Below are 27,730 nucleotides of genomic sequence, written 5' to 3'. Positions count from 1 at the left end.
GTGAAAAGGGAAAGTGAAGTCGCTCAGTCGTGTCCGACTCTTAGCGACCCCATGGACTGCAGCCTACCAGGCTCCTCTGTCCATGGGATTTGCCAGGCAAGAGTACTGGAGTGGGGTGCCATTGCCTTCTCCTAGAAACACAGCAGTGTTAAGCAATCACACTCCAATTAAGGAAAAAAAAGTCATTAAGGCCCAGAGGATAAGCCAACCTTGAGGAACTGGTTTCTACGTTTCACCTGGGACCTCCTAGCACGTTCCCCAGGGTTATTAACAAAACCAGATGTCACCACAAGCTGAGCTGCCTTTAGCTCCTTTTGTTGTTTCATCACGTGAAGACCCCAGAAACAGCACCACACCTTGGCTGGTACTGAAAACCATCTGCTGCGCTGTGGACTTTCCCAGCACCAGGGAAAGATTCCCTGGCCAGTATGAGAGTACAATAACATTTCTTTCTCTCCATATGGGATTTTACTGGGTATTCAGATCAGTTTGAGAGATTCAGACATGGAGGATCATACAGGGGAACTGACTGTCCCAAGGTCACATGCTGAATCGGATGGGGTGGGAAGGAATTCCAATCCAACCTGTGTGACCCCAAAACCTGATCCCTCTCGCATCATGATGTTGGATGGCCTCCCAGGTGGGTGACTTTCCCACCCACCTCCCAGGTGGATGACTTGGAACAGCTCAAGTCTTGCCCCATGTGTGGTTCTCAAGGGGCAAAAGTCCTCACCAGATCTGCTGCTGGGAGTGGCTAGAAGGCCACTTCAGCAAGACATAATAAAGGACTCAGTAAGACTTGAGCCCAAGATCCTGGGAGCCCAAGGTCCTGGAAGCCCAAGGAAGTTCCTACTTCCAAATGTATATTTATCAGGGGTCTGGGGAATCGTTTCCCTCTCTATGAATCTGTGTAGTGGGAGGTCCCCCCAAGACCACCCTCAGGTTCAGTGATTCACTAGAAGGACTCACAGAACTCAGCAAAGTTGCTATATTCATGGTTTATTGCAGAGAAAGGATACAAATTAAAATCATCAGGTGGGATGAACTGGAAGATTGGGATTGACATATATACATTGTTGATACTATATATAAAACATATAACTAACGAGAACCTACTATATAGCCCAGGGAACCCCACTCAGTCCTCTGTGGTGACCTAAATGGGAAGGAAATCCAAAAGAGGGTGGGGGTGTGTGTGTGTATATAAATATATATATATAAATATATATATATATATATGATTCACTTTGCTATTCAGTAGAAATTAACACAACATTGCAAAGCAACCATACTCCAATAAAAATTAATTTTAAAAAATTAAATAAAAATAATATCAGCAAAGGTAAAAGGCACATGGGGCAGGGTCCAAAAGAGACCAGGCTCTAGCTTCTAGTTGTCCACTCCCTGTGGTGTCATGTAGACAGTGCTTAATTCTCCTAGGAATCATGGGTAAACAACACACGTGGTGTACTGCCAACCAGGGTAGCTCCTTTTGAGTGGTCGTGCCCAGGTCTTCATAGGGGGTTGACCAGTGTACTCCTCTGTTCAGGTTGCCTCCTCCACCTCTGGGACAACTAGCACCTATGAAGCCCTGGTGGCCACACTAGCACCCCCAGGCCTTAAAAGTTGGGCACTAGGGCAGCTCTTGGTTTGACTGCAGGTGGCCAATTGTCAAATATGTCCTGGGGCCTGTGCAGACACCGCACCATCAAGAGAGCCCAGCAGACCTGCAACTAATAATAAAAGGAAGGTAGGCTGAGTGCCAAAGGATTGATGCTTTGAACTGTGGTGTTGGAGAAGACTCTTGAGAGTCTTTTGGATTGCAAGATCAAACCAGTCAATCCTAAAGGAAATCAATCCTGAATATTCAATCCAATCAATCCAATATTCATTGGAAGGACTGATGCTGAAGCTGAAGTTCCAATACTTTGGCCACCTGATGCAAAGAGCTGACTCATTAGAAAAGACCTTTATTCTGGGAAAGATTGAAGGCAGAAGGAGAAGGGGACGACAGAGGACAAGGTGGTTGAATGGCATCACTGACTCAATGGACATGAGTTTGAGCAAGCTCCAGGAGATGGTGAAGGACTGGGAAGCCTGGCATGCTACAATCCATGGGGGTGGGGCAGAAGGGCAGGGGGGCAGCAGGTCACAAAGAGTCAGACATGACTGAGTGACTGAACAACAACCACATGGGCAGGGCTTCCTTGGTGACTCAGTGGTAAAGATTCCACCTGCCAATGCAGGAGACATGGGTTCAGTCCTTGAGTTAGGAAGATTCTCTGAGAAGGAAATAGCAACCCATTCTTATAATATTCTTGCCTGGAAAACCCCATGGACAGAGGAGCCTGGCAGGCTACAGTCTATGGGGTTGCAAAGAGTCAGACACAAGAGTCAGACACAGCTTAGTAACTAAACAAAAACAACTTCATGGGCAACAGGGGGCCCCTCTGCACCTCAGCTTCAGCTCTACAGCTGTCCGGCAGGGCTTTTTCATGGGTCATTGGGAGGCTCTGGCCAACATATGCTGCCCTCTCTGATTGCCTTCCAGGCAATACCACATCCTGCCTCAGGAAGCGGCCTCATGGGAACTCAACCACCCTCTGTCCCCTCTAGTTCCTCAGTGCTGCCCCAGGGGACATCTCTGGGCAGCCACTTCTTCCTTGGTACCTCTGAGGACTGGCTCCCAGCCAGAGAGACCTGTTCAGGCTGTAGAACTTGCCTTGTCATCCTGGAAGATGTGAGATGCCAGTGAGTCTCCAGTGTGAGAACAACTGCAATGACAACAGGAGGTGGCAGAAACTCCCTGTAATCAGCTCCATCTTTCATTTCCCAGGAAGTGAGGACCCCCAGAGAGGTAGCAGACAGGGGACTTAACCCACAGACGCATGCCTCATCCCCAACACCTCCTACTCCCATAATAGGGGGAGTTATTCTTCCCTTTGAACGGATGAGGAAATTGAGGCCTAGAGAGAATATCTTCATTTGGCATCTCCCAGAAGCTGATCCTGTTATAAGGATTCCCGGACAAGTATTTTATTTGGAAAGAGGTCTAGGAGGACTTCCCTGATGGTACGGTGGTTAAGAATCTGCCTGCCAGTGCAGGGGACACAGGTTCAACCCCTGGTCCAGGGAGATTTCACAAGAAGCAGGGCAAGTAAGTCCACCAGCCACAACTACTGAAGCCCACATGCCCTAGAGTCTGTGCTCCACAACAAGAGAAGCCATGCAATGAGAAGCCCACGCACCACAACTAGAGAGTAACCCCTGCTCAGTGCAACTAGAGAAAGCCTGCGCACAGCAATGAAGACCTAGCACCACCATAAATAAATAAACAGTTTTTCTAAGTGACCTAGAAAATGCTCAAGGGTTTCCCAGGCAGTGCTAGTGGTAAAGAACCCACCTGCCAATACTGGAGACACAAGAGATACAGGTTCTATCCCTGAGTCAGGAAGATCCCCTGGAGGAGGAAATGGCAACCCACTCCAGTATTCTTGCCTGGAGAATCCCATAGACTGAGGAGACTGGTGGGCTACAGTCCACAGGCTCACAAAGAGCTGGACACAGCTGAAGTGACTTGACACACACACACACAGAAAATGCTGAAAGTGAGGTGGAGAAGTGAGACAGGGAAGGGAAGAGAATCAGTAAAGAGTGCATTGATCTGCAAGTTTCCACTGTGGGTTGTTGGGACTCAATCCCACGAGGACCTCTGAGAGTCAGTGCAGAACACACACTTCAGTCAATCCACCTGAAGGGTGAGGAAGGTAGAATACATATTCATCAACTTCCATTGTCTGCCACAGAGGTGTAGAGCTCCACTCAAACCTGACCTGCCCCCTCTGCCTGCATTTCAACAAATCCCTGTATCTGCTGAGGGCTGATTTATCCATCAGGCATCATAAGCATAGTACATCAGCCAATGATGTGAATATCTGGAGGAAATAAAATACACAAACGTGCACACACACCAAAATCTGAGCAACTAGCAAAATTCAGATGAATTATTGTACAAAATTCACACAGTATGAAGCTTATCACTCATAATCATTTCATAATATACAGTTTGTAGATCATTTGTTTTCACTTATCAACAATTTCTGAGCACTGAGAAAGAATCATAGCCAACTGTGAATTAAATGAGTGGCCGCTGCTGCTAAGTCACTTCATTCGTGTTCGACTCTGTGCAGCCCCATAGACAGCAGCCCACCAAGCTCCCCTGTCCCTGGGATTCTCCAGGCAAGAACACTGGAGTGGGTATTAAATGTAACCAAATAATGTAACCAAATAAATGCAACAGGAAACATAGAAGCTCTGTCAAAAGGGTTTACCAAAAATAATAATAACAAATATTGATGTGACCTGTGAGTGTCCTTTGATCATTTGATGTGATATAGGTGGTAAGAGACACAGGTTTAATCCCTGAGTCAGGAAGATCCCCTGGAAGAGGGCCTGGAAACCCACTCCAGAATTCTCGCCCACGGACAGAGAAGCTGGGTGGGCTAAGCTCCATAGGGTCACACAGAGTCGGACATGACTGAAGCAACCTATTACACACACACAGTGGAACCAAGGGCTGCTCTTACCCCTACATCAGCCTCCAGCTCTTCTGAGTTACAGTACCCCAAAGGACCGTAGTCCTGCAATCCCTCCCCTCAGCTTGTGAAGAGGTATTGCCTTGACCCCCAACCCCTGTCTCCACTGTCAGCAGTTGCCTCAAATCTGATGGTGTGGACCCCACCCCTCTCAACCTCACTTCTCCCAAATACATAGAACCAAGAAACTAACAGAGCCTAAGAGACCTGTGGGACACCATCAAGTATATCAATATATGCCTAACAGGAATCCCAGAAGGAGAGAGGCGACAGGGGCAGAAAGAATAGTTGAAGAAATAATGTCCCCAAAGCTTTCCAACACTGATGAAAGACATGAATATACACATCCAAGAATCTCAATGAACTCCAAGTAGGATAAACACAGAGATCTATACCAAAATATATTATCACCAAACACACACAACATCCTCTGTCCAAGTCTCTACCACCTGCCACCTGATCTCCCACCTGAACATTCAGCAGTAAATAAGACAGACAAGTGTTACCTCATGCAGCCCCAGTCTGAACAAGGAGACAGATAAACTAGAACTAGTCACTAGAACTATAGAGTTTAAGCCATTGCAAGTGTTACAAGAAACAAAGGGACTTCCTTGGTGGTCCAGTGGTTAAGACTCTGTGTTTACAATGCAGGGGGCGTGGGTTTGATTCCTGGTTGGGGAACTAAGATCCCACATGCCATGCGGTGCAGTCAAAAAAACCTTTTTAATTTAAAAAAGAAGAAGAAATGAATCACAGTGATATAATAATGACTGGACAATGGTAGATGGTCAGGGAGATGAGGGCCTCCTAAGGAAATGCCATTGGACCTAAAGGACGAGAAAGAGGCAGCTTCAGAAGAATCAGGGCTTCCTAGCCAGAGGGAACTGCATGTGCAAAGGGCTTGGGGCAGGAACAGTTTGATGTGAAGAAGAGCCAGACAGAAGGTCATGGTGGGTGATGAAGACAACCAAGGCTATGAAGCCAGAAGTCTTGCTGGACCGGATTTTATTTGTGGAAATCTGGATTTTATTTTAGGTGGAGTGAGCAGTTATGGGAAGACTGTTCAGCAGGGGCATGCCATGATCTGATTTTGGGTTTTTAAGTCCACTCTAGGCACTGCATGGAGAATGGAATATAGGAGTAAGATGGTTAAATTTTCCAAAACAGCCACAAAAACACCTCCCATCCTACATTCTCTTGCACAAAGAATGTTACAAGGTCACCATGACACACCACCCATTGAGAGAGGTGGAGTCTGTGTCCCTTCCTCTTGAATCTGGTGCCAGAAGTAAAACAGTGTGACACTCCAAACTGGATCAGAAAAGGAAATCTAGCTTTTGCTTTGTTTTTTTGAAGCCCTGGGTGGCTCTGTAAGAAACCCAACTACAATGACTGCTGATCTGCTAGGAGGAATCCAGTTCACACCAAGAGGATGGTTGTTCAGTCACTAAGTTGTGTCCGACTCTTTCTCACCCATGAACTGCAGCACACCAGGTTCCCCTGTTCTTCACTATCTCCAGGAGCTTGCTCAAATTCATGTCCATAGAGTCAGTGATGTTATCTAACCATCTCATCCTCTGCCACCCTCCTCTCCTTTTGCTTCAGTCTATCTCAGCATCAGAGTCTTTTCCAATGAGTCAGCTGTTTACATCATGTGGCCAAAGTACTGGAACTTCAATAACAGTCCTTCCAATGAATATTCAGGCTTGATTTCCTGTAGGATTGACTGGTTTGATCTCCTTGCTGTCCAAAGGACTCTCAAGAGTCTTCTCTAGCACAATTTGAAAGCCTCATTTCTTCTGCACTCAGCCTTCTTTACAGTCCAACTCTCACATCCATATATGACTACTAGAAAAACCACATGTTTGACTGTACAGACCTTTGTTGGCAAGAGGCTTGTGGAGGTGCCCTTGCTCCACAGCTCCTGCGGCAGTCCCAGCACACACCTGGCATCAACTGCAAGACCTGTAAGTGAACACGCCTCCAGATGATCCTGGCCCTTCGTTTGTTGAGTCACCCCAAACCTTGAAATCTTTCCAACAAAAGAGTAGAGACAACCAATGTCAGCTCTGTCCTGCCCCAATCCTTAGCCCACAGCATCTGTGAGCATCATAGCACGGCTGATTTACAACCACTAAGCTTTGGGGTGGTTTGTTAAAGAGCAGTAGTAATTGGACTTGGGGAGAGAGAGGAGTGGAGAACTGGATGGAGGAGGAAGGCAAGAGAGTGGCATCTGAGGAAACTAAGGGAAGAGGGGATGTCGTCAAAATAAGCGATGCCAGGGCTTGCACCAGGCTGGAGCAGTGGATGGGAGGAAAGAGAAGAGATCTGTGGATTTGTGCAGGACGCGTTTTGGAAGTAAACTCAAGAGAACCTGCTGTATGCGGTCACTAATGGAGGGTGGGTAAGAGGAAAGACAACAGCCGGTGACAGGTCCCCCGCCCGGCCCTGACGATTGACTACAACTCCCAGCATCGCTCACTCAGGCCGCGGGAAGGGCAAAAAAAAAAAGTTTGGGCCAAGCATTCCCGGAATGCGCTTCCTGCTGGCGCGGGGCGGGGGGCGGGCGGGGAGACCGGGCGGGGCGGGGGGCGGCGCGGCCAGAGCCCGGGGCGCGCACTGAGGCCGGCCCGGGCCCCAGCATGGCCGAGCCGCTGCTCAGAAAGACCTTCTCCCGCCTTCGGGGCCGGGAGAAACTTCCCCGGAAAAAGTCGGACGCGAAGGAGCGCGGTGAGAGACAGGGAGGTGGGGAAGAAGGGGCCCCGAACCCCGCCCGGCTTGGAAGAGGGTCCCAGGGCCCCAAAGAGGGACCGCTGAGGGGACAGGAGAAGCCCCGCGGAGCCCCCTGCGGGTTGGGGTTGGGGGTGGGGGCAGGCAGGGGTCGTGGAAGTAACGGGCCGGGGGGAGGGGGGGAGAGGGGGCGCGGACCGTTATGTGCGCTTGACCAGGGATGCCAGCGCTGCGGGCTCCTCGGGAGGCCCGGGAGGGGGCCTCACCCCTGACAGGAAATGGGGCCGAAGCTGAGCGCCTGGAGAGTGGTGGGGAGGAGGAGCTGGGAGGCTGAGAAACTGGGGCTTAGTCAGGCCAGGCTGGCGACACCCTGTGCCCTAGAGACCAGGGATGGGAGACGGGGGCGTACACCCTGCAGAGGAGGGAGAGGCGGTGCGTCGATCGTGGGGGCCACTTCCCAGTCCCCTCTTACCTACTAGCCCGTAACTGCAGCTACACCCACCTTAGGCAGCCGCAGGAAACTGCCCCCTATACAGATGGGGAAACTGAGGCACGGAGCAGTTTGGGTGATTTACGCAGTGCCAGTGAAGCGACATAACAGCTCTGTGGACTACGCTACTAAATGAGAGCCCAGAGAGACTCGGGGAGTGGAAGTATGAGATGACCAGAGGAGGGAGTCGACATGGAAGACCTTAAAGACATGGGAGCTGCGTGGGACAGGAAGTCCCGGAAAGGAAGGGGTTAAAGGAGGGAAGGCAGAGGACTTCAAGGATCTGACTTCCCCCCAGCCGTCTTCCCAGAGATTCCCAGGGTTCCCAGAGCAGAGAGAAGGGAAGGGGTGCCCACGCACAAACACACACAGGAAACAGCCCAGGATGTCGAAGGGGAGGATGGAGCAGCGGAGGGGCAGGGGAGTTGTGGGGGGGAGGGGGGGAGAGGCGGGTGGTAGGGGGGGTTCCAAAAGCAAAACTGTTGGGGTCTGTCTGGGCTAAAACACAGGGTCAGCTCCAGGATGGGGGCAAGGTTTGGAAAGAAAGGCAGCAGGGTGGGGAGTGACATGCTGCGAGTAAAGAACCTGGCAGCCACACACTCACTGTCACGCCTGCTCTGGGTCTTCTAAACAAGCTAGCCAGCATCCACCATGGGCTCTGTGTGTGCCCAAGATATGAGTGCCTAGGAAGCACTCTCATGCTGAGATCACAGTGAGGCTCAGATGGCAAGTGGTTTCCCCGAAGCCACCCACTGAGAAGGCACAAGCACGGGGCTCCACGCCAGCATTAAAGAGAGGCATGGGGACATAGAGTGGGGAATGCAGGGCCCAGGCCGGGAGAAACTCCTCTGGACCTCTGAGGCTGGAGGGCAGACGGACCAAGTCCTGTTTGGGACACTAGGGCGGGGAGTTGTGGGCAGGGAGCTGGTAGCGGATGAGATTGCCAGCCTGCAGCCATCCATTCCAAATGAATGTGGGGAGTGTCCAGGCTGAGTGCACCCCATGTCCCATAGGGGAAGAGCCCTGGGCTGGGGCTGCTCTGGGGGCAGTGGGAGGCTGCATCTCACTCCCCTTGCTCTCTGCCAGGCCGACCAGCCCAGCGCCCGGAGCCCAGTCCCCCAGAGCCCCAGGCCCCAGAAGGACCCCAGGCTGGAGCGGAGGGGCCCCCCAGCCCTGAGGCATCTCGGAGCCCAGCTCATGGTGCCTACCTGCAGAGCCTGGAGCCCAGCAGCCGCCGCTGGGTGCTGGGCGGGGCCAAGCCACCAGAGGAGACCACTCTGGGGCCGGGGGCACCTGGCAGTGGGGAGCCTGCCGGTGAGATCTGGTACAACCCCATCCCAGAGGAGGACCCCAGACTCCCAGCACCGGAGCTCTCAGGCCCACAGCCAGGCTCAGCTGAGGCAGACAGCCCGGCCTCTCCAGGTGAGCACAAGCCTCCCACCCTGGGGCCTGCAAGGTGACTACAAGCATAATCACCCCCATCCCAAGCCCAGAATTCTGGACCCTGAGGTCTGCTGTCTTCACAGGCACAGCCCCTGCCAGCCCCCCGACCAAAGCCTCCCGCACCAAGTCCCCCGGCCCAGCCAGGCGCCTCTCAATGAAGATGAAGAAGCTGCCTGAGCTGCGGCGCCGACTGAGTCTGCGGAGCACCCGGACGAGCCGAGAGCGCGAGCGGGCCGCCCCCGAGGGCTCGGTCATTAGTCGTTATCACCTGGACAGCAGCGTGGGGACCCCAGGGCGGACAGCAGTAGCTGAGGGCGCACGTGGCCCGAGGGCGGGTTACCTCAGTGATGGCGACTCTCCTGAGCGCCCCGCGGGGCCTCCGTCACCCACTGCCTTCCGCCCCTATGAGGTGGGCCCCTCCTCCCGGCCGCCCCCGGCTGCGCTCTGGGGCCGCCTCAGCCTGCACCTGTACGGGCTGGGAGGGCTGCGGCCGGCGCCTGGGGCCACTCCGCGAGACCTCTGCTGCCTGCTGCAGGTGGATGGGGTGGCCCGGGCCCGAACCGGGCCGCTGCGTGGGGGGCCAGACTTCCTGCGGCTGGACCACACCTTTCACCTGGAACTCGAGGCAGCCCGGCTGCTGCGGGCCCTGGTGCTGGCCTGGGACCCCGGTGTCCGGCGGCACCGGCCCTGCGCCCAGGGCACTGTGCTGCTGCCCACGGTTTTCCGAGGTAGGGTGCATGGTCTCGGAGGGGGCGGGGAGGGCACAGGACTCGGCTCCCAGCTCCCTCCTTCCTCTAGAGTGCCCAGGGTGGGGACGTAGCTTGGCCTAGGGGACAGGGCACAGGCGGTGATGGGGGAAGACCCCACTCAGGAAGTCCCCCTTGTGTCTTTAGGTTGCCAGGCCCAGCAGCTGGCCGTGCGCCTCGAGCCCCAAGGGCTGCTGTATGCCAAGCTGACCCTGTCGGAGCAACAAGAATCACCCAGCACAGCTGAGCCCCGAGTCTTCGGGCTGCCCTTGCCCCTGCTGGTGGAGCGTGAGCAGTCCCCTGGCCAGGTGCCTCTCATTATTCAGAAGTGTGTTGGGCAGATCGAGCGTCGAGGGCTGCGGGTAAGTCCCTCACCCCACCCTAGCTAGCCCCCAGACCTCAGAACCACTCCCCAGAATACCCAGGGTATGGAGGCCAGGCTTCCCCCTATCCCACCTGGGGAACTCTTAGCTCCAATCCCAGCCTAGACAAGGGCAGGAGCTCCCTACACACCCCCAGATCCTAGCATCTAGCCCAGAACTCATGGGTCCTCTGTTCATTAGATAACATAGGATCCCAGCCCTTTTGGAGCTCCGAGTCTGATGGGGGAAAAGACATGACTGCTACTGCAACTGCTAAGTCACTTCAGTCGTGTCCGACTCTGTGCGACCCCATAGATGGGAGCCCACCAGGCTCCCCCATCCCTGGGATTCTCCAGGCAAGAACACTGGAGTGGGTTGCCATTTCCTTCTCCAATGCATGAAAGTGAAAAGTGAAAGTGAAGTCGCTCAGTCGTGTCCGACTCTTAGCGACCCCATGGACTGCAGCCTACTAGGCTCCTCCATCCATGGGATTTTCCAGGCAAGAGTACTGGAGTGGGGTGCCATTGCCTTCTCCAAAAGACATGACTAATAAATCATATATATGAAACAAGCTGGGATAAGAGTGAAGAAGCTGGGACAACTTAAAGCAGGACCTTACCTGCTGGTTAGGACAGTCAGGGAAGGCTTTCCAGAGGAGGTGACAAGTAAGCTGAAAAGGAGTCAAGGTTTCCTGAGTCAAAGGAGGTGGGTGCCAGGACAAGTAATTCAGAGGGTTTACAGGGCTGGGTTGTCCAAACAGCCAGATGGGGTCCCCCATGACAGGTGTCAGAAGAACAGAAAGGCAGCCAGTGAAGTTTCAGCCAGCCCCCAACCTCTCAGCCCATTGCCACCTGGATCCAGGCCTCTGGCCCTCACCCCATAGGGCTCACATCAGTCTGCACTCTGACAAAAAAGACACCTCTCTGCTCCTACCCCCAGGTAGTGGGGCTATACCGTCTGTGCGGCTCGGCAGCCGTGAAGAAAGAGCTTCGCGATGCCTTTGAGCGAGACAGTGCAGCTGTCTGCCTCTCTGAGGACCTGTACCCTGATATCAATGTCATCACCGGTCAGCTTGCCCCTTTGCTCTCCTCCCTGCTCCCCAGTCAACCCTCAACTCAAGGCAGTCCCTGTGGTCCCTTTGGGACTTCACCCCTTCTGTTGGCCTTGTTTTTACCTTCCTGCACCTGTCCTCCTCCTCTTGCCCCCCCTCCCAGCCCCTGCTGAAGTTCCAGCCTCAGAACCCAGGGGTGCCCTAACCAGTGTGGGCCCTATATCCACAGGCATCCTCAAGGATTATCTTCGGGAGCTGCCTACCCCACTCATCACCCAGCCCCTCTATCAGGTGGTGCTGGAGGCAATGGCCCGAGGGCCCCCAAGCAGGGCTCCATCCAGCACTGAGGGCACCCGTGAGCTCCTCAGCTGCCTGCCAGATGTGGAGAGGGTGAGTTGGGCCTGGGGGGTGGGGAGAGTGGGCAGGACAGGGAGTGAACTGACATCAGCAGAATGTTTCTCCCATGCCTGGGCTGGTGATGGCCATGAATGTGTGGCACCATCACACTCCTAGTGCTGTTAGTGTCCCCACTTTATAGATAATGGAAGCCAAGGCCCAGGGCAGTTGAGTGAGTTGCCTCAGGTTTCACAGGCAGGATGTATCGAAATTAACAGACTCAACAGAGGTCTGTCAACCTACCGTAAGGGAGGTTCCTGGCTGTGGGATCCTGCCTCTGTACCTCAATATCCTCATCTGTAAAATGGGATTACTACCAGCCCTGCCTAACACACAGAGGAGGGGGTTCAAGCCCAAGTTCTGCCATTTCAAAGTTGTTACCTTTGGCCTCAGTCTTCCCTCCAGCAAAACAGGAGCATAATACTAATAGCTAAGTTCTAGCAGGATCACCTCCCAACTATGAGACTCTGAATCTCAGTTTCCCCATTCTGAACCGCCTTAGTCTGCCTTGAGTGTGACAGGGAACCGACTTTGCCCATCGCGTACTCTCCCAACCCTCTTCTCTCAGGCTACATTGACGCTTCTCCTGGACCACCTGCGCCTTGTCTCCTCCTTCCACGCCCACAACCGCATGACTCCGCAGAACCTGGCCGTTTGCTTCGGTCCCGTGCTGCTGCCAGCGCGCCAGGCACCCGCCAGGCCCCGCATCCGCAGCTCTGGCCCGGGTCTCTCGAATGCGGTGGACTTCAAGCGCCATATCGAGGTGCTGCACTACCTGCTGCAAGCCTGGCCAGGTGAGCTGGCCCCCGCCCCCGCGCCGCGGAAACGAGCCTGGTATCCCAGAAGATGCTTTCTCTGGCGGCCAGTTAAGAGTCTCGGGCTTCAGGCGAGGCACGCCCCCTCGTCAGAGTGAAAACCAGTACCTAGTTGCCTGAGCAACCAGTACTAGCTCAGCCAGTGAAATCCCGATCCGGTCGAAGGCCTTGCCTTTCGACAGGCCAGTCAGGGGCGTGATTACCTAAACAGCCAATCAGAGGCCTAGGTGTCGCCTGTGGGCGTGACGTCACCAATCCCTCCCTCTCCCACTGCAGATCCCCGCAGGCCCCCAGAGCCTCCGGAGCTCGTCCCGTACCTGCGGCCCAAACGACAGCCGTCGCTGCACTTGCCGCTAGCGAGCCCCGAAGTGGTGACTCGGCCCCGCGGCCGGGGCGGTCCCGAAAGCCCCCCGAGCAACCGCTACGCGGGTGACTGGAGTGTTTGCGGGCGGGACTTCCTGCCCTGTGGGCGGGACTTCCTCTCCGGGCCAGACTACGACCACGTGACGGGCAGCGACAGTGAAGATGAGGACGACGAGGTTGGCGAGCCGACTGGCGCCACCGATTTTGAAGACGACTTCGAGGCGCCCTTCAACCCGCACCTGAACCTCAAAGACTTTGATGCCCTCATCCTGGACCTGGAGAGAGAGCTTTCCAAGCAGATCAACGTGTGTCTCTGAGCCGGGCGGGGCTGGACCCCAATTACTAAGGCCAGGCTCCTGGTTGCTAAGGCGGTGCCCTAACGACCTAGGGAGGACCAGACCTGTAGCTCAGGCCTAACTCCTGGTTACTGGGCAATTGCCTAGCGACCAGCCGATCCTTTGCTGAGAATCATTCCCCATTTCCAGTACTCAGTATTTGGACACTGGTTGCGACGGCCGGGGATGGGGGACTTTAGGGACCAGCTATTGTGGCCATCTTTTCTTGAGTACCAAGGGCTTCTCTCCTGGCTGCCAAAAGGCAGTTCTGCTTGCAGGGCCGGCATCTTTTGCTTCCCCTTAGCCAGGGAAACACCAGTTACTGTGAGCCTCACCCTGAGATGGTGAGACACCCTCCCAGTCAGTCCTTGCTGCTGCCAACCAAATCAGTATTAGCTTTGAGCACTGCACTCTGCTTCTCCCTCAGTGGGCCCAAGGACTATGAAGAAGTGCTGTTTGAGGCAGGGTGTCAGGGGAGCCCCTTTCCTGGGCTCTGGATAGATAGGAGCAGCCTGGGGCTTATAGCAAAACACCTGGTTTTGCCACCCTCTTTTCCAGGGAAAACCTCATAATTGCCTCAAACCAGCAAAAGTAGATAGCAAGAGTCTGTCCCTTCCCCTCCCCAGTTCTTCCTCCCCATTCCTGAAGAAATTAAGCACTTATAAGACCTCCCTTTTGGAGGGGCCCCACCTGAAGTGTCAGGCTGGGGGCACTTTGGTACGGAACATATTTATTGCCTCCCTGCGTGTGTGCCTGTGTGTGAGGAGTAATGTGTATGGACGTGTCTAGAGTGGGTATGTGGGGCTCTTTCAGGGACCACAGAGGGGGTGGGGGGAAGAGTTTGCAGTGCCCAGGCACCCTGAAATCCCCAGTAATGGTGCCTTAGTGAGCCCCCGAGTTCCAGTGGGAGAGTAGGGTCCCCTCCTGTCTCCCCCCTCTTTCCCTCACTTCCATCTTTGTGGACAATAAATCAATATGCACAGGTTCTGGGATGAGTACTTGGGCCCCCACGGAGCAGACGTGGTTTATTCAGTGTGTGAGACAGGAAGCTGCAATACTTTGGCCACCTGATGCAAAAGAGCCAATTCATTGGAAAAGGCCCTGATACTGGGAAAGACCGAAGGCAAAAGGAGAAGGAGGCAGCAGAGGATGAGTTGGTTAAGATAGCATCACCGACTTAATGGACATGAATTTGAGCAAACTCTGGGAGATAGTGGAGGGACGGAGGAGCCTGGCGTGCTGCAGTCCATGGAGTCGCGAAGAGATGGACACGACTTAGTGACTGAACAACAAGTGAGGAGGGGAGAAGGGACACAGTTGAGCCCACAAATAGGCCCAAGGACTCCCCAGGGCTGTCAGAGCCTCTCTCAGCTCTGACTCCGTCCAGCCCCTCCCTGTCCTCAGGGAAGATTGCAGGGTCACTGGGCCTCATGGCTTAGGCCCAGGGCAGGCAAGGATAAAACGCCAAGCCAGCTAGGCACAGTCCAGGGGTGGGAAGAGAGCCAAGAGGACTGACCCGTGAGGCCCTACATGGCGATGGAGCCATCCCGGAAGTCCGTCCTCCCGATGAGAATGTTGACCACAACCGGGTGGCCATCCTGGCACCGCTGCTGGGCATCATGCAGCACCTTGACCACCTGATCCTCATTCTCGCGTGAGAGCAGCAAGCCCTGGGCCCCCAGTCCCTGGGCTGCCTTGTGATAATCTGAAACGGAAGGGCAAGTCAGAATGGTGGCAGAAACCCAGCCCCCCATGCAGGTAGCCCAGGAGAGGAATACACATTCAGCTGACCCTGAAATGGCATTCCCCCTCCCTGCCCATCCAGGCCCTTCTCACCAGTGTAAGCCAGGCCACAGGCCACGTTGCTGCCCAGAGAGGGCACCTGCTCCCTGGAAATCTGGGTCCAGCCAGCATCATTTCCTATCAAGGCCATCACTGGGATCTGCAGGCAGGGAGAGGAGGCCAGGCCAAGGCCTTTAGTCCCAAGGCTTGGCCAGCGGCAGGTGAGAGGCAGGGACAGGACCTCTGCCAGATAAGGAGCTCCCTCCCCAGCCCACCCCTGAGGATATCTCCCAGAATCCCAGGCTCTGAGCTTCCCTTGGGTCAGCCCACCCAGTCACCTTGTGTCTGACGAAGGTGTCAAATTCGATGAGGCTATAGCCAAATGCTCCATCCCCAAACAGGCACCAGACCTGAGGTGGGTACCAAGGATGGTTGGGCTGGCTTATGGCCCAGAAAGCAGCAAGCCTCCCGCACCCAGCACACTCTGACTCACCTCAGCATCCGGCCGACACAGTTTGGCCCCAAGTGCAAATCCGGCACCAACCCCCAGAGTCCCAAAGGCCCCTAGGAGAACCAAGAGCAGGTGTAAAGAGGCCCAGAGGAGTGCAAGCTGCCCCAGGTGTAGGTCTGCCCTTACCAGGATCAAGCCAACGCAAGGGCCCACGGGGCTGCACCAGGTAGGCAGCTGTGCCCACAAAGTCCCCGCCATCGACCACCAGGATGGAGTTGTCAGGCAGAGTGTCCTCCACCAGCTGCAGGACCCGCACCGGGTTAAGATGCTGGGCTACAGGCATCAGTGCCTTCTCCCTGTGACGGAGCAAGGCAGGTCAGCAGAGCCAGCAGCCTAGCCCACCAGGAACCCATGACCCACCAAGTCCACTCTACCCAGCCCCCACCGAAAGGTCTGCTCCTTCTGTTGGTCGGCTTGCCGAAGCTCCTCTGCCCAGTCTGAGGCCCACATCTGACCCTGGAGGCCCTCCACCAGCTTCACCACGAAGGAGCCCACATCTCCTGGGGAAGGAAGAAGGCACAGCTGTGGGGAGAAGGCCACCTCCTACCCTTTAAGCACCAGAGGCCCAAAGGCAGCAGGAAGCCAACAGGCATCTGAAGCAAGGAAGCAGGCAGCGGGGAAGGTGGGGGTGGAGATGGCCTAAGGCAAAATGGGTGAAATACCCCAGAGCCTGCCAGAACCAGGGTTAGGGCAACAGGGGTGAGAGGGAGAGCAAGGCCAAAGTGAGTTAGCGGGGCTTCCCTGGGGCCTCAGTGGTAAAGAATCCGTCTACCAATGCAGGAGACACAGGTTTGATCCCTGGTCCGGGAAGATCTCATGTGCCACTGAGCAACCAAGCTTATGCACCACAACTACTGAGCCTGTGCTCTAGAACCCAGGAGCGGAACCCTAGAGCCTGTACTCCATATCAAGAGAAGCCACCACAATGAGAAGCCTGCACACTGAAACTAAAGAATAGCCCCCACTGGCCACAACTAAAGAAAAGCCGGTGCAGCCAAAAATAAAAAAATTACAAAGTGAGTTAGAAACTCATATCTGCCTCTGTCTCCTGCCTCCGCCTTCACACCCTAGGTCACACAGACCTGTCAATTCTGCCTCTGAAACATGTCACTAAAAACACCTCTGTCGTCCAAGCACATCTCGACAACCCAGGCACACAGAGTATTGGAGAGCAACCAAATTAGCCAATGACGATGTACCTTTCATCAGCTCTACCTCAGAAAGGATCACACAGAGGCTCAGCAAAGCTGAGTTTCTCCTCCCTGCCCATCCCAACTCCAGGCCTCATGGTTGCTGTCCTGGCCTTAACAGCCCCCTAGCCTCTACGTGGTCCTCTCCAACTTGCTGCCCATCAGCTGCTCCAGTGGGTCTTCCCAAACATGAATGCACATGGTGCCATTTCTTTGCCTGACACAAGTTCCCTCTCACCTACACTGCAGGGTAGAGTCAACGTCCTTGGAACGATGGGCAAAGCAGGACATGGAAAAGCTGTGGAAGAGGACTGAACAGGGGTAGAAGAGCCATGACAGAAAAACTGAGAGACCCCAGGGCAGGCCCTAAGGGCAGCGGGCAACATGGGAGAGTACAGTCAGGACACGTGATCACACTCACATTCCCGGACCTTCCCCCTGGTACACATGTTGTGTGTGCACGTGCATGTGTGCATGTGTGCGCAGTCAGGTCTGAGTCTTTGTGACCTCATGGACTGTAGCCTGTATGTCCATGGGATCACCCAGGCACAAATACTGGAGTGGGGTGCCATTTCTTCCTCCAGGGGATCTTCCCAACCCAAGGATCAAACCCGCATCTCTTGCATCTCCTGCATTGGCAAGAGGATTGTTTATCACTAGGGCCATCTGGGAAGCTCTGGTTTACAGTAAACAATTTTAGAGGTAGTAACAACTGACCTATGAAGGGGAATGACCATTTTATGCACAATAAAGATTTCTAAAAAAAACCCTACCCTTAGTTCATCCAGAAGCACCTACCAGTCTAAGGGACAAATATGCATCTCCAGCCAACTGGGTGCCCCCTGGGGCAGGATCCAGGCCTTGGTCACCAGCACCCAGCTCAAGCCAGCTGTCAGCAGAGGCCAGAAGAAAAGCGACACATACAAAAAAAAAAGGAGGGGCTCACCCTGCACAGCCTCTTGGGGCTTCCAGAAAATGTCTGAGTTGATCAGCATCTCCTTCCGGTCACGGTTGACAACAATGATTTTGCTGCTGCGGCTGAGGACACGCCCATAGGACAGGCGGAAGTCACACACTGCTCCTGGGGAAAGGGGACGGGGTCTCAGCAGACCCAGGACCAGCTTCCTGGGGGTGCCTGCCACCTTACTCAATCCACTGTGGTAGCCTGAATGCAGAAAGGTCCTCATTCCTCACCTCTCCCTGTGCCAGTGCCACCTGCAATAAGACTGCAGGTCCCCACTCCTGGAACCTAGACTGGCCCCCAGACCTATGGTGCTCTGGCCTGTAAGAATGTGCGAGAAGTCATGGCGTGTGTTCCTGAAGCCAGACCTCCAACAGCCTTGCAGCTTCCACCCTTCTCTCTAATATAACCTTGTTCCCCAAGCCCTGCATGTTTCTCATCACCCACCAAGTGAAGAAGGCCAGGCTGCTTGGCTGGATGATGAGAAACATGGAGGAGGAGGTGGGGGAAAGAGAAAACTCAGTTACCCCAACCGAGGCCATGCTAGCCCAGTCCTGCAGCCAGTCAACCCCCAAGTACATGAGCCAGCCCAACCACTGCCTTCCCACATCCCTGACTGTAGACTCAGGGATGAGCCCTGCCAAAATGAGAAAAAAACTGTCAACTAATTCATAGGTGGGTCTTGAGAAATAATAAGTGCGTTGTAAGCCATGGCGTTTAGGGTGGTTATCATACAACAGTAGCTAACTGATAAAACTATTATTTGCCTAGCAGGATTCAGAGCACTTTATGTAAGAAGATATGTGTACAGGCTGTGTCAATGTTATATAATGCATATATATGCAAGTGCTGTATACACAGCCTCACAGGTGCCCACTCTCTGTGCATGCCCTTCTGTGTAAAGCTGGGTCCCAGACACGACTGCCACCTGGTGAGAAATTAGGGGTGAGAGGTAGGAGGGTGGGTGATTATGAGACTAGGTGCCAGCCAGTACCCAACTAGGGGGGCAAGGTCACATGGGCAGGGAGGTACCTAGAGGGAGAGAAAAGGGAGGGAGGGTAGGAGGACCAGGCCCACCTGCCAGGACGACCACATCTGCCTTCTTCAGGGCAGCCCTGCGGTTCTGCCGGAAATGGAGGGGGTGGTTGCGGCCCAGCAGTCCCCGTGCCATCCCTGCCAGGAAGCAAGGGATGCCCAGGGTCTCCACGGCAACCCTAGGGATCCAGGCAGAACAGAAGTGAGTGTGGCCCAGGGCCTGCCCCTCCTCCCAGGGCACCAGGGGACCAGGCATGTGACCTTAACAATAAGGGCAGGCCGGAGGCTTCTCACCGAAGCTTGTCTGCGGATGTCGGAGGCAGCAGGGCCTGGCTCCCAATTAGCATGAGGGGCTTTTTGGCCCGACTCAAGATCTCCACACATCGCTGAACCTGGGGCAAGAGGTGGGGGCTCAAAGAGCTGACCTCGGGTCACCAGGAAGCCCCCAAGTTGACAGCCCCGATACTGATTCAGAGAGAAGCCACTCAGCATGTGGCAGAGGTTGGGGGGCGGGGGGGGGGTCCCTGGCCAGGGAACAGAGGTAAGTCACCTGCTGTGGGGAGGCCTGGGGAATGTCCAGGGGCAGAGGCCCCTCAGGCTGAGGCTCCCAAGCTCCTGCAAAGAGGTTGGCCAGGGAATTCGCCAAGTACCTGCGAAGAGAAGAGGAAGAGGCCATTACCAGGAGTAATTACCAGGGTTTCAGAAGCTGAAAGAGAAGGGCCCAGAAAGGGACTGGAAAGGCAGGGCAGGAACAGAGGTGGATGAGCAATGGCCTGGGGACACAGACCCCAGCAGCCAAGTGCCCAGTGGCCTGTTTCCCCTTGGAAGCTTCCAGTGACCACCCCAAGCTGACACAGACCTTGAGAAATAAGGGCCACAGGCTGGAGCACCAGAATCAGGGGCCAGACCCACTGGGTCAGACAGATGTGGGCTTGGGTTCTGGCTCTGCTGCTTCCTGTGTGACTCTGGTTGAGAGACTTAACTTTTCTGAGCTTCCTCCTCTGTAAGATGTAAAAGGGACCATCTCTCCCAAGGTCCAGTGATATATCCACTCAGGATATAAAGCATGTTGCAAAACACTGTGCTGTTGTCTAGGCACTAAGTCATGTGTGTCCAATTCCTTTGCAAACCCATGGACTGTAGCCTGCCAGGCTCCTCTGTCCATGTTATTCTCCAAACAAGAATACTGGAGTGGGTTGCCATGCCCTTCTCCGGGGATCTTCCTGACCTGGGGATCTAACCCGACTCTCTTACATCTCCTGCACTGGCAGGCAGGTTCTTTACCACTAGCACTACCTGAGAAGCCGGGTGTGTACATATCTTTCCCAAACTCCCTAACTATCCCTTCCCCCCATCCTTCCCCACTGGCAACCATAAGTTTGTTCTCTAGATCTGTGAGTCCCTTTCTATTTCATAAATAAGTTCATTTGTATCATTTCTTTTTAGATTCCCCATATAAGGGATGTCATATGATATTTCTCCATCTCTGTCTCATTTACTTCACTCAGCATAACAATCTCTAGATCCATCCATGTTGCTGCAAATGGCATTATTTCATTCTTTTTTATGGACTCAGCCCTATTCTTATTTAAGGTAATAATGATTAATTCTTTTCTACTTCAGCATATGCTTTGCATTATCAAAATAATCTCACTTTATTTTTCACAAAATCTTAGTCTAGAGAGAAAAAGCCATGTTTGTCCACCTTACAGATGAGGAAGCTGACATCAAGCAAGATTTAATCACAATATACACAAGTCAAATCATTATGCTGTACACCTTAAACCTACACTGTGCTGTTTATGTCAATTAGATCTCAATAAAACTGGAAGAAAAAAAAAAGAGAGAGAGAGGTTTAATCATTTGTTCACAGCTAGCTAGTGGCAGTTCTGGGATTTGAACCCATCTCTCTGGACTTTCATTTCACTCCAGCTACGTTACAGATGGAACACAGCTGTGTGAATTAAGCACTGAAGGTTCCTTCAGGCTGAACCCTAGTGCACCATTAACAAACTGGACAACTGCATGCAAGTCATTCAGCTGCCTTGGGTCTCAGTTACCTAATCTGTGAAATGGGCTGAATAATACCTGAGTCTTAATTCTAAGGGTTATTATAAAAGACCTGTGAGTTAACCTGCTACACCATGAGCTGGCCTTCCAGGTGCTCCTCATATGCCCAGGGAGCAGGGACCTGTCTGTCCTATTCATGCCCATCCTGGCACCCAGCAGATAGTGGCACTCACTAAATATTTGGATGGGGAGTAGAAGGCAGAGGGGCAAGGACAGGCAAATGGAAGGGACAGAGGTGGAAGAGGAGGAGAATTGATTCTCCTTTCTGTGTCCTGTTTCAGCGAGGTCCACCTCAGTAGTGACCAGAAGTGATCCCTGTCACATACCTCTGCTCAGTCTATGCCCCTACTTACAACCTTTTTTAGCCTCTCAATGGAAAGATGTTCCTTCATGAAACTTGCAGCTCTTCCAGGAAAACCTTAAAGCTCATCCCACGCCAGGCCTGATGCCCTGCTCTCTCCAACACCCAGGCTACTCACCACTCAAAAGTCCCATAGGAGGCCCCAGAGTGAACTGTGCCCATGCCGTGGGCCTATAGGGACTCACCGTCCCCTTATCCTGTCCTGCTGCAGGTCCAGACACTCATATGAGATCCATCCACATCTCTGCATTCCACAGCTACCAGCTAGATTCCAGGCCATCATTTCTCATCCCAGGGACTGCCACACCATCTCCCTGGCTTCCCAGCTTCCACCTGACCCCAAAGTCCACTCTCTGGCAAGAGCCACAGGGATCGTTAACAAAAACCCAAACCAGGGCTTCCGTGATGGCTCAGTGGTAAAGGATCCACCTGCCAATGCAGAAGACACGGCCTCAATCCCTGGCCTGGGAGGACCCCACATGCTTTAGGACAACTAAGCTCAGGTGCCACAACTACTGAGCCTGTACTCTACAGCCCGGGAGCTGAAACTACTGAGCCCCACATGCTCTAGAGCCGGTGCTCCAAACCAGAGAAGCTGCTGCAATGAGAAGCCCACAAACCGCAACTAGAGAGAATAGCCCTGACTCACCACAACTGGAGAAAAGCCTGCATATCAATGAAGACCCAGCACAGCCAAATTAATAATAAAAATAAAAACCAAACCAGGGTATCCCATGCCAGTGCTTAAGGTCCTAAAATGCTTCTCAATGGCTCTCAAATTAAAAACAAAGCCCCAGGGACTTTCCTGGCAGTCCAATGGTTAAGACTTTGCAGGGGTACAGGTTCAATCCCTGGTCTGGGGGTTCAGATCCCACATGCCTCGAGACCAAAAAAACACAAAGCAGAAGCAACACTGTAACATGTTCAAGACCTTTTATTTAAAAAATCACAGCCATTTATTTAACAAAACAAAGCCCCAGGTCTGCCCAGGCACTCCTGCTGACTGCTCTCAGCTCAGCCTCTACCCTTCTCCCCTTTGCTCACCTGCTGCCACCACATGGGCCACTTTGCTTTCCCAACCCACAAACTTCATTCCTGCCTCAGGACCTTTGCATATGCTGTCTCCTCTACCTAGGAGAAACTCTAGGTAGAGGAGAAACTCTCCCCGTGGCTGGCTCCTCTCAAACTAATGTGCAAATCAGTGAATGAGTCAAAGAAAGGATGGGTGCTGGCAGGGATCTGTGAGAGAAGCCAGGGAATATGGGAGGGAGTGGGCTACTTACCAGTGGACCGCTCGACTCATGAGGCCCTTGGGCGGCTTAGCTGGCACCATCTCCTTCTGAACCATGAAGTAGGGGTACAGCACGTCCAGAGGCAGTTCCACAAACACCGGGCCTGCATGGAGACAAGGAGAACGCTCAGTCTGCTGTGCCCCCCAGGTCCCAGGGCGGGACCTCTGCCCAGCCCCCACCCCACTACCTACCGGGGGTGCCCGACTGTGCAGCGGCCATCGCGGCCCTCAGGGTGGGGATGATATCCTGCACTCTCCGCACAGAAGCACAAAACTTGCAGAGCGGCCGGAACAGGGCTATCTGATCAATTGCCTGGAGTGCACCCCGATTCTAGTAGAGACAGAAAAAAATCCAGGAAGTCAACACATGAGCACTTCCGGGCTCCCTGGGGTCCCTGCCACCTGCCCCCCACCCTCACCAGGACAGGGCACCTGCAGCAGGGTGCTGGCAGCCCCACCCAGGAGCAGGACTGGGGACTGGGCTATCTGGGCATTCTTCACCGCAGTCACTGTGTTGGTGAGGCCGGGGCCGGCCGTCACTGCTGCCACGCCCACTGTCCCTGGAACACAAAGCCTGTCTCAGCTGGGTCCACCCTCCCGGCCACGTTCCTCCCCCCACCAAAATAAAAACCCTGCCCGCTCAAAGACATCCCAGTCTCACCAGCCCCCAGCCCTCCCCATTCTGCCCTCACCGGTCAGGCGGGCTACAGCATCAGCGGCAAAGACAGCTGTGACTTCGTGGCGGGTGTCCACCACGCGGATGCCCAACTTCTCACAGGCCACCAGCAGTGGCGAAATGTGCCCGCCGACCAGTGTGAAAAGGAAGCGCACACCGTGGGCCTTCAGCACGGCTGCCACATTCTCCCCACCATGCCGGGTGCTTGCCGTGTCCACCTGGGCCGGGAGAGGGGAGGAGTGAGATTGTCAAGGACCAAGGTGCGGGCACCAGGGCAGGTGGGCAGAGGAATTACCCCCCTCCCCCAGGAAGGAGGGGAGGGGCAAGGTGGGAGGCAGGGGAAGCTTGGTGTTGCTTTGCTGTTTAGTCGCTAGATCGTGTCTGACTCTTTTGCGACCCACATGGATTGTAGCCCGCCAGGTTCCTCTTTCCATGGAATTTCCCAGGCAGTAAACACTGGAAAGGGTTAACTCCTCCTCCAGGGGATCTTCCCGACCCAGGGATTGAACCCACGTCTCCTGCATTGACAGACGAATTCTTTACCACTGAGCCACACCAGGCATTTTATCAGAGCCTCCTGACAATATATCCTTTTACAACTACAAAGACCAAGACTCAGATTCAAAGTCCCATAGAATCAGTGCTCTCAAAGCACCTGTGGCGCAAGCAGGAGGAGAGGTTAGGGAAGGTGGATCCACGGAACCCAAGTGACCTTGGCCAGAAGCCACCAGCTGGGACTCCAGAACAGCCCGCCCTCCAGTATCAGGGCCCCACAACAGGAGACTGCTGACTCGTCTCCCAGGCCCCTCCCACCCACTGGAACAGGCCCCCCTCATAGGCTGCCAACCACCAAGTGCCTAGCACAGGAGCAGCCTGTGGCAAAGACGATGCTGGGGCTTCCCAGCCCCAGCTTCCACACAGCCCTGTACACCAGAGACCAGAGGCCTTTGTCACTGTTGTTGTGGTTGTTCAGTCACTCAGTCATGTCCGACTCTTTTGCAACCCCACGGACTGCAGACTGCCAGGCTCCTCTGTCCACAGGACCCCCCCCTCCCCTGGGCAAGAATACTGGAGTGGGTGGCCATTTCCTTCTCCAGGGGATCTTCCCAACCTAAGGATCAAATCCACATCTCCTGCATTGGCAGGCAGGTTCCTTACCACTGCACCACCTGGGAAGCCCAGCCTTTGTCTTAAATCTTGAGAAGTCCACAAGGCTAGTGGTGCTGCTCCAGGTTAGGAGGGAGACTTCCCTGGTGGTCTGGTGGTTAAGACTTCGCCTTCCAATGCAGAGGGTGTGGATTCAATCCCTGGGCAGGGAGCTAAGATCCCACATGCCTGGTAGCCAAAAATTCAAAACATAAAACAGGAGCAACACTGTAACAAATTCAGTAAAGACTTAAAAAAAAAAAAGACAGGGAAAGGGTCTGGGAAAGTGTGAATTTCTGCGAGGAGCCAAGTAGTTCAGAGCCAGGTCTGTGGGGTCACTTCTTCCCTAAACAGGTCACCTAAGGCAAGTCATCACACACTCTCTCTGAGCCTCAGTTTCCGCTTGTGGAAAATGAAGACAAACTGTTGGGTACTTGGGAAAATCGCTCTAAAGCTTTGAGCAGGACAGCTACCCTCACAAAACTGTTACGGCCAGCCACAACCTCTGGGGCCTGCCCTCAGTACTCTGACTCCACTGTGTTAGGGAGCATCGCTCTGTGAAAAGGACTGGGGACCTTTAAGGAAAGGGGTAGATGGGGTGTGGAGTGCCGGGCGGGGTGTGGAGTGCCGGGCAGCTGTAGTTTCCCTGTGGCCTCTTCCTAGAGGCAAAGTCCAGGGTCCCAGAAGCAATTCCGCAATAGCAACCGGATCCTAGAATTTCCCGACCAGTCAGTCGCTCTGCATTAATCGGAACCTCACTCTCCCCGCCTGTGAAATGGGTTAGCTAGAAACGGTGCTAACGGAAGTCCACTCCTTTGACTGCCCCAGGACCGCCACCCCTGTATGCCCCCGAACCTTGTGCATCAACTGATAGAAGAGCCCCAGGCGGTGAGCGGCGCCCAGCAAGGCGGCCACTAGCGTCCCGAAGGCCAGGAGCAGGAAAGAGGAGAAGAAGCCCCAAGCTGGGGCGGCAGCCACCGCGGTCTCCATGAGCTGACACCTAAGGAAGAAAGGGCAGTGCTAGGACTTGGACGCGACAATTAAATTATCCAGAAGGCACACCCCCTCTCCCAGCCCAGATCCCGGCCATGCCCATTGTCTCGCACACCTAAACGATCACGCCCCTTACATCTCCAGGCTCCTAACCAGGCCACGCCCCTTGCAACGCTAGCCCAACCCCCCCGCCCCTTACATAACCACGACCAACTAAATTAGGCCACCACAAGTCAACGCGGCGACAACGCCTCCAATTATTTCCCACTTACCTGCTTTTCAATGGGTCGGCGGGAAGCCCCGCCTCTCTTTGATATCAAGGACCCGAATCTTCGTCCTAGTGGTGAGCCCACCCCAAGACTACACCCCCAAGTCAGCGTGCATGACCCTCTCCTGAAGCCGGACCCCTCCCCTCCAGCGAGGGCCTGGACTCCAATCTGACTCCCGACTCCAGGCCGTGAGTCAAGGTCAGATCGTATTAGGATGCTCCTCCTACCCTCGTGGCACTTTAACCTTCATTCATAGGAAATGGCGCTGGCTCCAGAGGAATTCGGCGCCCTGCGTGTCACGTGACCAGGCGCACAACTTGAAAGGGTTGGGCGAATTACCTGTGTCCTTGCCCCTTTTGGCTACTTGGATCCAGGGCTCCCCTCCGCGCTTGCGCGGAGCCCTAGCCACTCTCCGGGACACAGGCCCCTCCTCTAAGAGCTCTGTCTCTACTGGCTGCCTCTTGCTCAGGCTCCGCCCTCCCTCGCTTTTCATTGGCTTGTGCTGCAAGCCTCACACACGCACACCCCTTTTTTTTTTTTTTTTTTTTTTTTTTAAAACAAGAAGCCACGCCCTTCTACGACTTTCAGCAGCCTGGAGTCTAGCGGATCAGCCCTCCTCCGGTCTCCCCTTGGTCCCAAGTTGCTGGCCTGCAGATTCCCGGCATTCCGAGCCCAAACTGCTTTCCACATCAGGCATGCTGTACGCCCCTTCACGTTGGCCCAGTACGGACGATCACAGACCCCTCGCCCAGTGTCACCATCCGTGATCTCAGCCCAATCAAACCCTGACCCTCTCTCTGGCTCCAGACTCGGCCTCCCACCCCACCGCAATTCTGCAAAGGCAGAGGCCTGCCCTCTCTCCACTAGGCCTGCTTCCACTGTTTCCCTTACCCTCGTAGGCTCTGCCCTCTTCCTGCAGTCTTGGGGTTTTTCTGCTTCCAGTGAAGGAGAGGGAACACTACGAGTGGTCCCCGTTCCAGCCCACGATTCGCCACATTGCAGCCTTCTGGAAAACGATCTCCCCATCAGTAAAGGGGGAATAATTATGGTCCCCAACGCTCTGCTTCTCTCCAAGACAAACCCTGCCGTTTTATACTGGCTCCCATCCCAAGTCAACTTCTGGGATTGCCCTCTGAGAATTCTACCCCACTGTTCATATTCTGTAGAATCATTCTGTTGCAGAAACCAGTACTCAAGAAACCAAGCACTACACTCAGAGAGTTGGAGAACTCAGGTTTATTTCGCCAGCGGGCCCAGAGGAGTTAACACTCCAAACTCTGAGCCCTGAACAAAGGGGTTATGGAGTTTTTATACACAGGCATGATTAAGCACGTTTGCTGGGGTTGGGCGATTGCAAAGAGCAGAACAAGGGTGAGATAAGCTCCAGACCCTAGTATTGTGAGTGCCCACTTTCTGAGACCTACGTGATTCAGACTTTGCAAGAAGCAAGCTGAGTTACAGAGGCAGAAGGAGCAGGGGGGTATGTAAATTTTTAACTCTTCAATTCCACCCATTAAAACAAAACTTCCATCAGCCCCACATTCTCCGTGTGTTACTGTCCATTTGCTTCTCTTTTTAGAAAAATCCACCTATGCTTGCTGCCTCCGTGAGTTCTTCTATTCCCTTTAATTTATAAGAACATACATTGAATAATCCCCTGGAGAAGGGAATGGCAACCCACTCCAAGTATTCTTGCCTGGTGAATCCCATGAACAGAGAAGCTTTGATTTTTAGTAATTATTGATAGGTATATTCTTTTTAAATTGGTATTTATTTATTTATTTATTCTTGGCTGCACTGGGTTTTCCTTGCTGCACAGGGGTTTTCTCTAGCTGTAGGTGAAAGGTTGTTGCTGAAGAATGAAAGACACCGGGATTCTTGGCCTCCGGAGGAGAAAAACTCAACCCGGGGCCAGAGACGAGGCTTGATCGCTCAGAGCTTTTGTGTGATAAAGTTTTATTAAAGTATAAAAGACATAGAGAAAGCATCCGACAGAGACATCAGAAGGGGGCAGAAAGAGTGCCCCCTGCTAGTCTTTGCTGCTGCTGCTGCTAAGTTGCTTTAGTCGTGTCCGACTCTGTGCGACCCCATGGACTGCAGCCTACCAGGCTCCTCCATC

General features: G+C 53.9%; 2 protein-coding genes and 1 long non-coding RNA gene across 5 annotated transcripts; 1 reads left to right on the top strand and 2 right to left on the bottom strand.

Annotated features, from left to right (window-relative positions):
- Window positions 1–1,069: 1,069 nt before the first annotated feature.
- On the bottom strand, window positions 1,070–13,044 carry LOC129624476 (uncharacterized). The gene is made up of 3 exons (XR_008700976.1): window positions 12,946–13,044; window positions 6,475–6,560; window positions 1,070–1,733 (listed from the first exon to the last, which is right to left on the bottom strand). It is a non-coding gene; the product is annotated as an uncharacterized LOC129624476 (long non-coding RNA).
- On the top strand, window positions 7,204–14,040 carry SYDE1 (synapse defective Rho GTPase homolog 1). Of its 2 annotated transcripts, XM_055542436.1 has the most exons (9): window positions 7,204–7,325; window positions 8,902–9,237; window positions 9,342–9,667; window positions 9,794–9,986; window positions 10,152–10,366; window positions 11,306–11,432; window positions 11,647–11,807; window positions 12,382–12,607; window positions 12,905–14,040. In XM_055542436.1, exons 1-9 carry the CDS (start codon window positions 7,238–7,240, stop codon window positions 13,306–13,308), a joined length of 2,076 nt encoding a protein of 691 aa, XP_055398411.1. In that variant the 5' UTR covers window positions 7,204–7,237; the 3' UTR covers window positions 13,309–14,040. The 2 variants fall into 2 exon arrangements, with proteins under 2 accessions (XP_055398411.1, XP_055398405.1); XM_055542430.1 differs by having other exon boundaries at window positions 9,342–9,986.
- Window positions 14,041–14,318: 278 nt separating this feature from the next.
- On the bottom strand, window positions 14,319–26,048 carry ILVBL (ilvB acetolactate synthase like). 2 transcript variants are annotated; one of them, XM_055542457.1, is made up of 16 exons: window positions 25,951–26,048; window positions 25,205–25,349; window positions 23,220–23,421; window positions 22,960–23,087; window positions 22,720–22,858; window positions 22,520–22,631; window positions 19,356–19,455; window positions 19,100–19,197; window positions 18,848–18,984; window positions 17,756–17,890; window positions 16,005–16,119; window positions 15,746–15,915; window positions 15,602–15,672; window positions 15,447–15,518; window positions 15,163–15,268; window positions 14,319–15,031 (listed from the first exon to the last, which is right to left on the bottom strand). In XM_055542457.1, the coding sequence occupies exons 2-16, from the start codon at window positions 25,337–25,339 to the stop codon at window positions 14,853–14,855; spliced, it is 1,899 nt and encodes a 632-aa protein (XP_055398432.1). In that variant the 5' UTR covers window positions 25,340–25,349; window positions 25,951–26,048; the 3' UTR covers window positions 14,319–14,852. The 2 variants fall into 2 exon arrangements, with proteins under 2 accessions (XP_055398432.1, XP_055398423.1); XM_055542448.1 differs by lacking the exon at window positions 25,951–26,048 and adding an exon at window positions 25,615–25,929.
- Between the last annotated feature and the right edge of the window lie 1,682 nt (window positions 26,049–27,730).

Source organism: Bubalus kerabau, chromosome 1 (assembly GCF_029407905.1).
Source record: "Bubalus kerabau isolate K-KA32 ecotype Philippines breed swamp buffalo chromosome 1, PCC_UOA_SB_1v2, whole genome shotgun sequence".
NCBI lineage: Eukaryota > Metazoa > Chordata > Mammalia > Artiodactyla > Bovidae > Bubalus > Bubalus kerabau.
Note: the sequence above shows the minus strand (reverse complement) of the source record. Positions and strands in the feature narration are given on the sequence as shown.

Coding starts and splice junctions, on each gene's coding strand:
- ILVBL (XM_055542457.1), bottom strand. CDS start 25,339: ATGGAGACCGCGGTGGCTGCCGCCCCAGCTTGGGGCTTCTTCTCCTCT. Junction 17,891..18,847: donor AGATGTGGTCGTCCTGGCAG/GTGGGCCTGGTC, acceptor CCCTTTCCCCAG/GAGCAGTGTGTGACTTCCGC. Junction 15,673..15,745: donor CTTGCGTTGGCTTGATCCTG/GTAAGGGCAGAC, acceptor TGGTTCTCCTAG/GGGCCTTTGGGACTCTGGGG.
- SYDE1 (XM_055542430.1), top strand. CDS start 7,238: ATGGCCGAGCCGCTGCTCAGAAAGACCTTCTCCCGCCTTCGGGGCCGG. Junction 9,987..10,151: donor GCTGCCCACGGTTTTCCGAG/GTAGGGTGCATG, acceptor TTGTGTCTTTAG/GTTGCCAGGCCCAGCAGCTG. Junction 11,433..11,646: donor TGATATCAATGTCATCACCG/GTCAGCTTGCCC, acceptor CTATATCCACAG/GCATCCTCAAGGATTATCTT.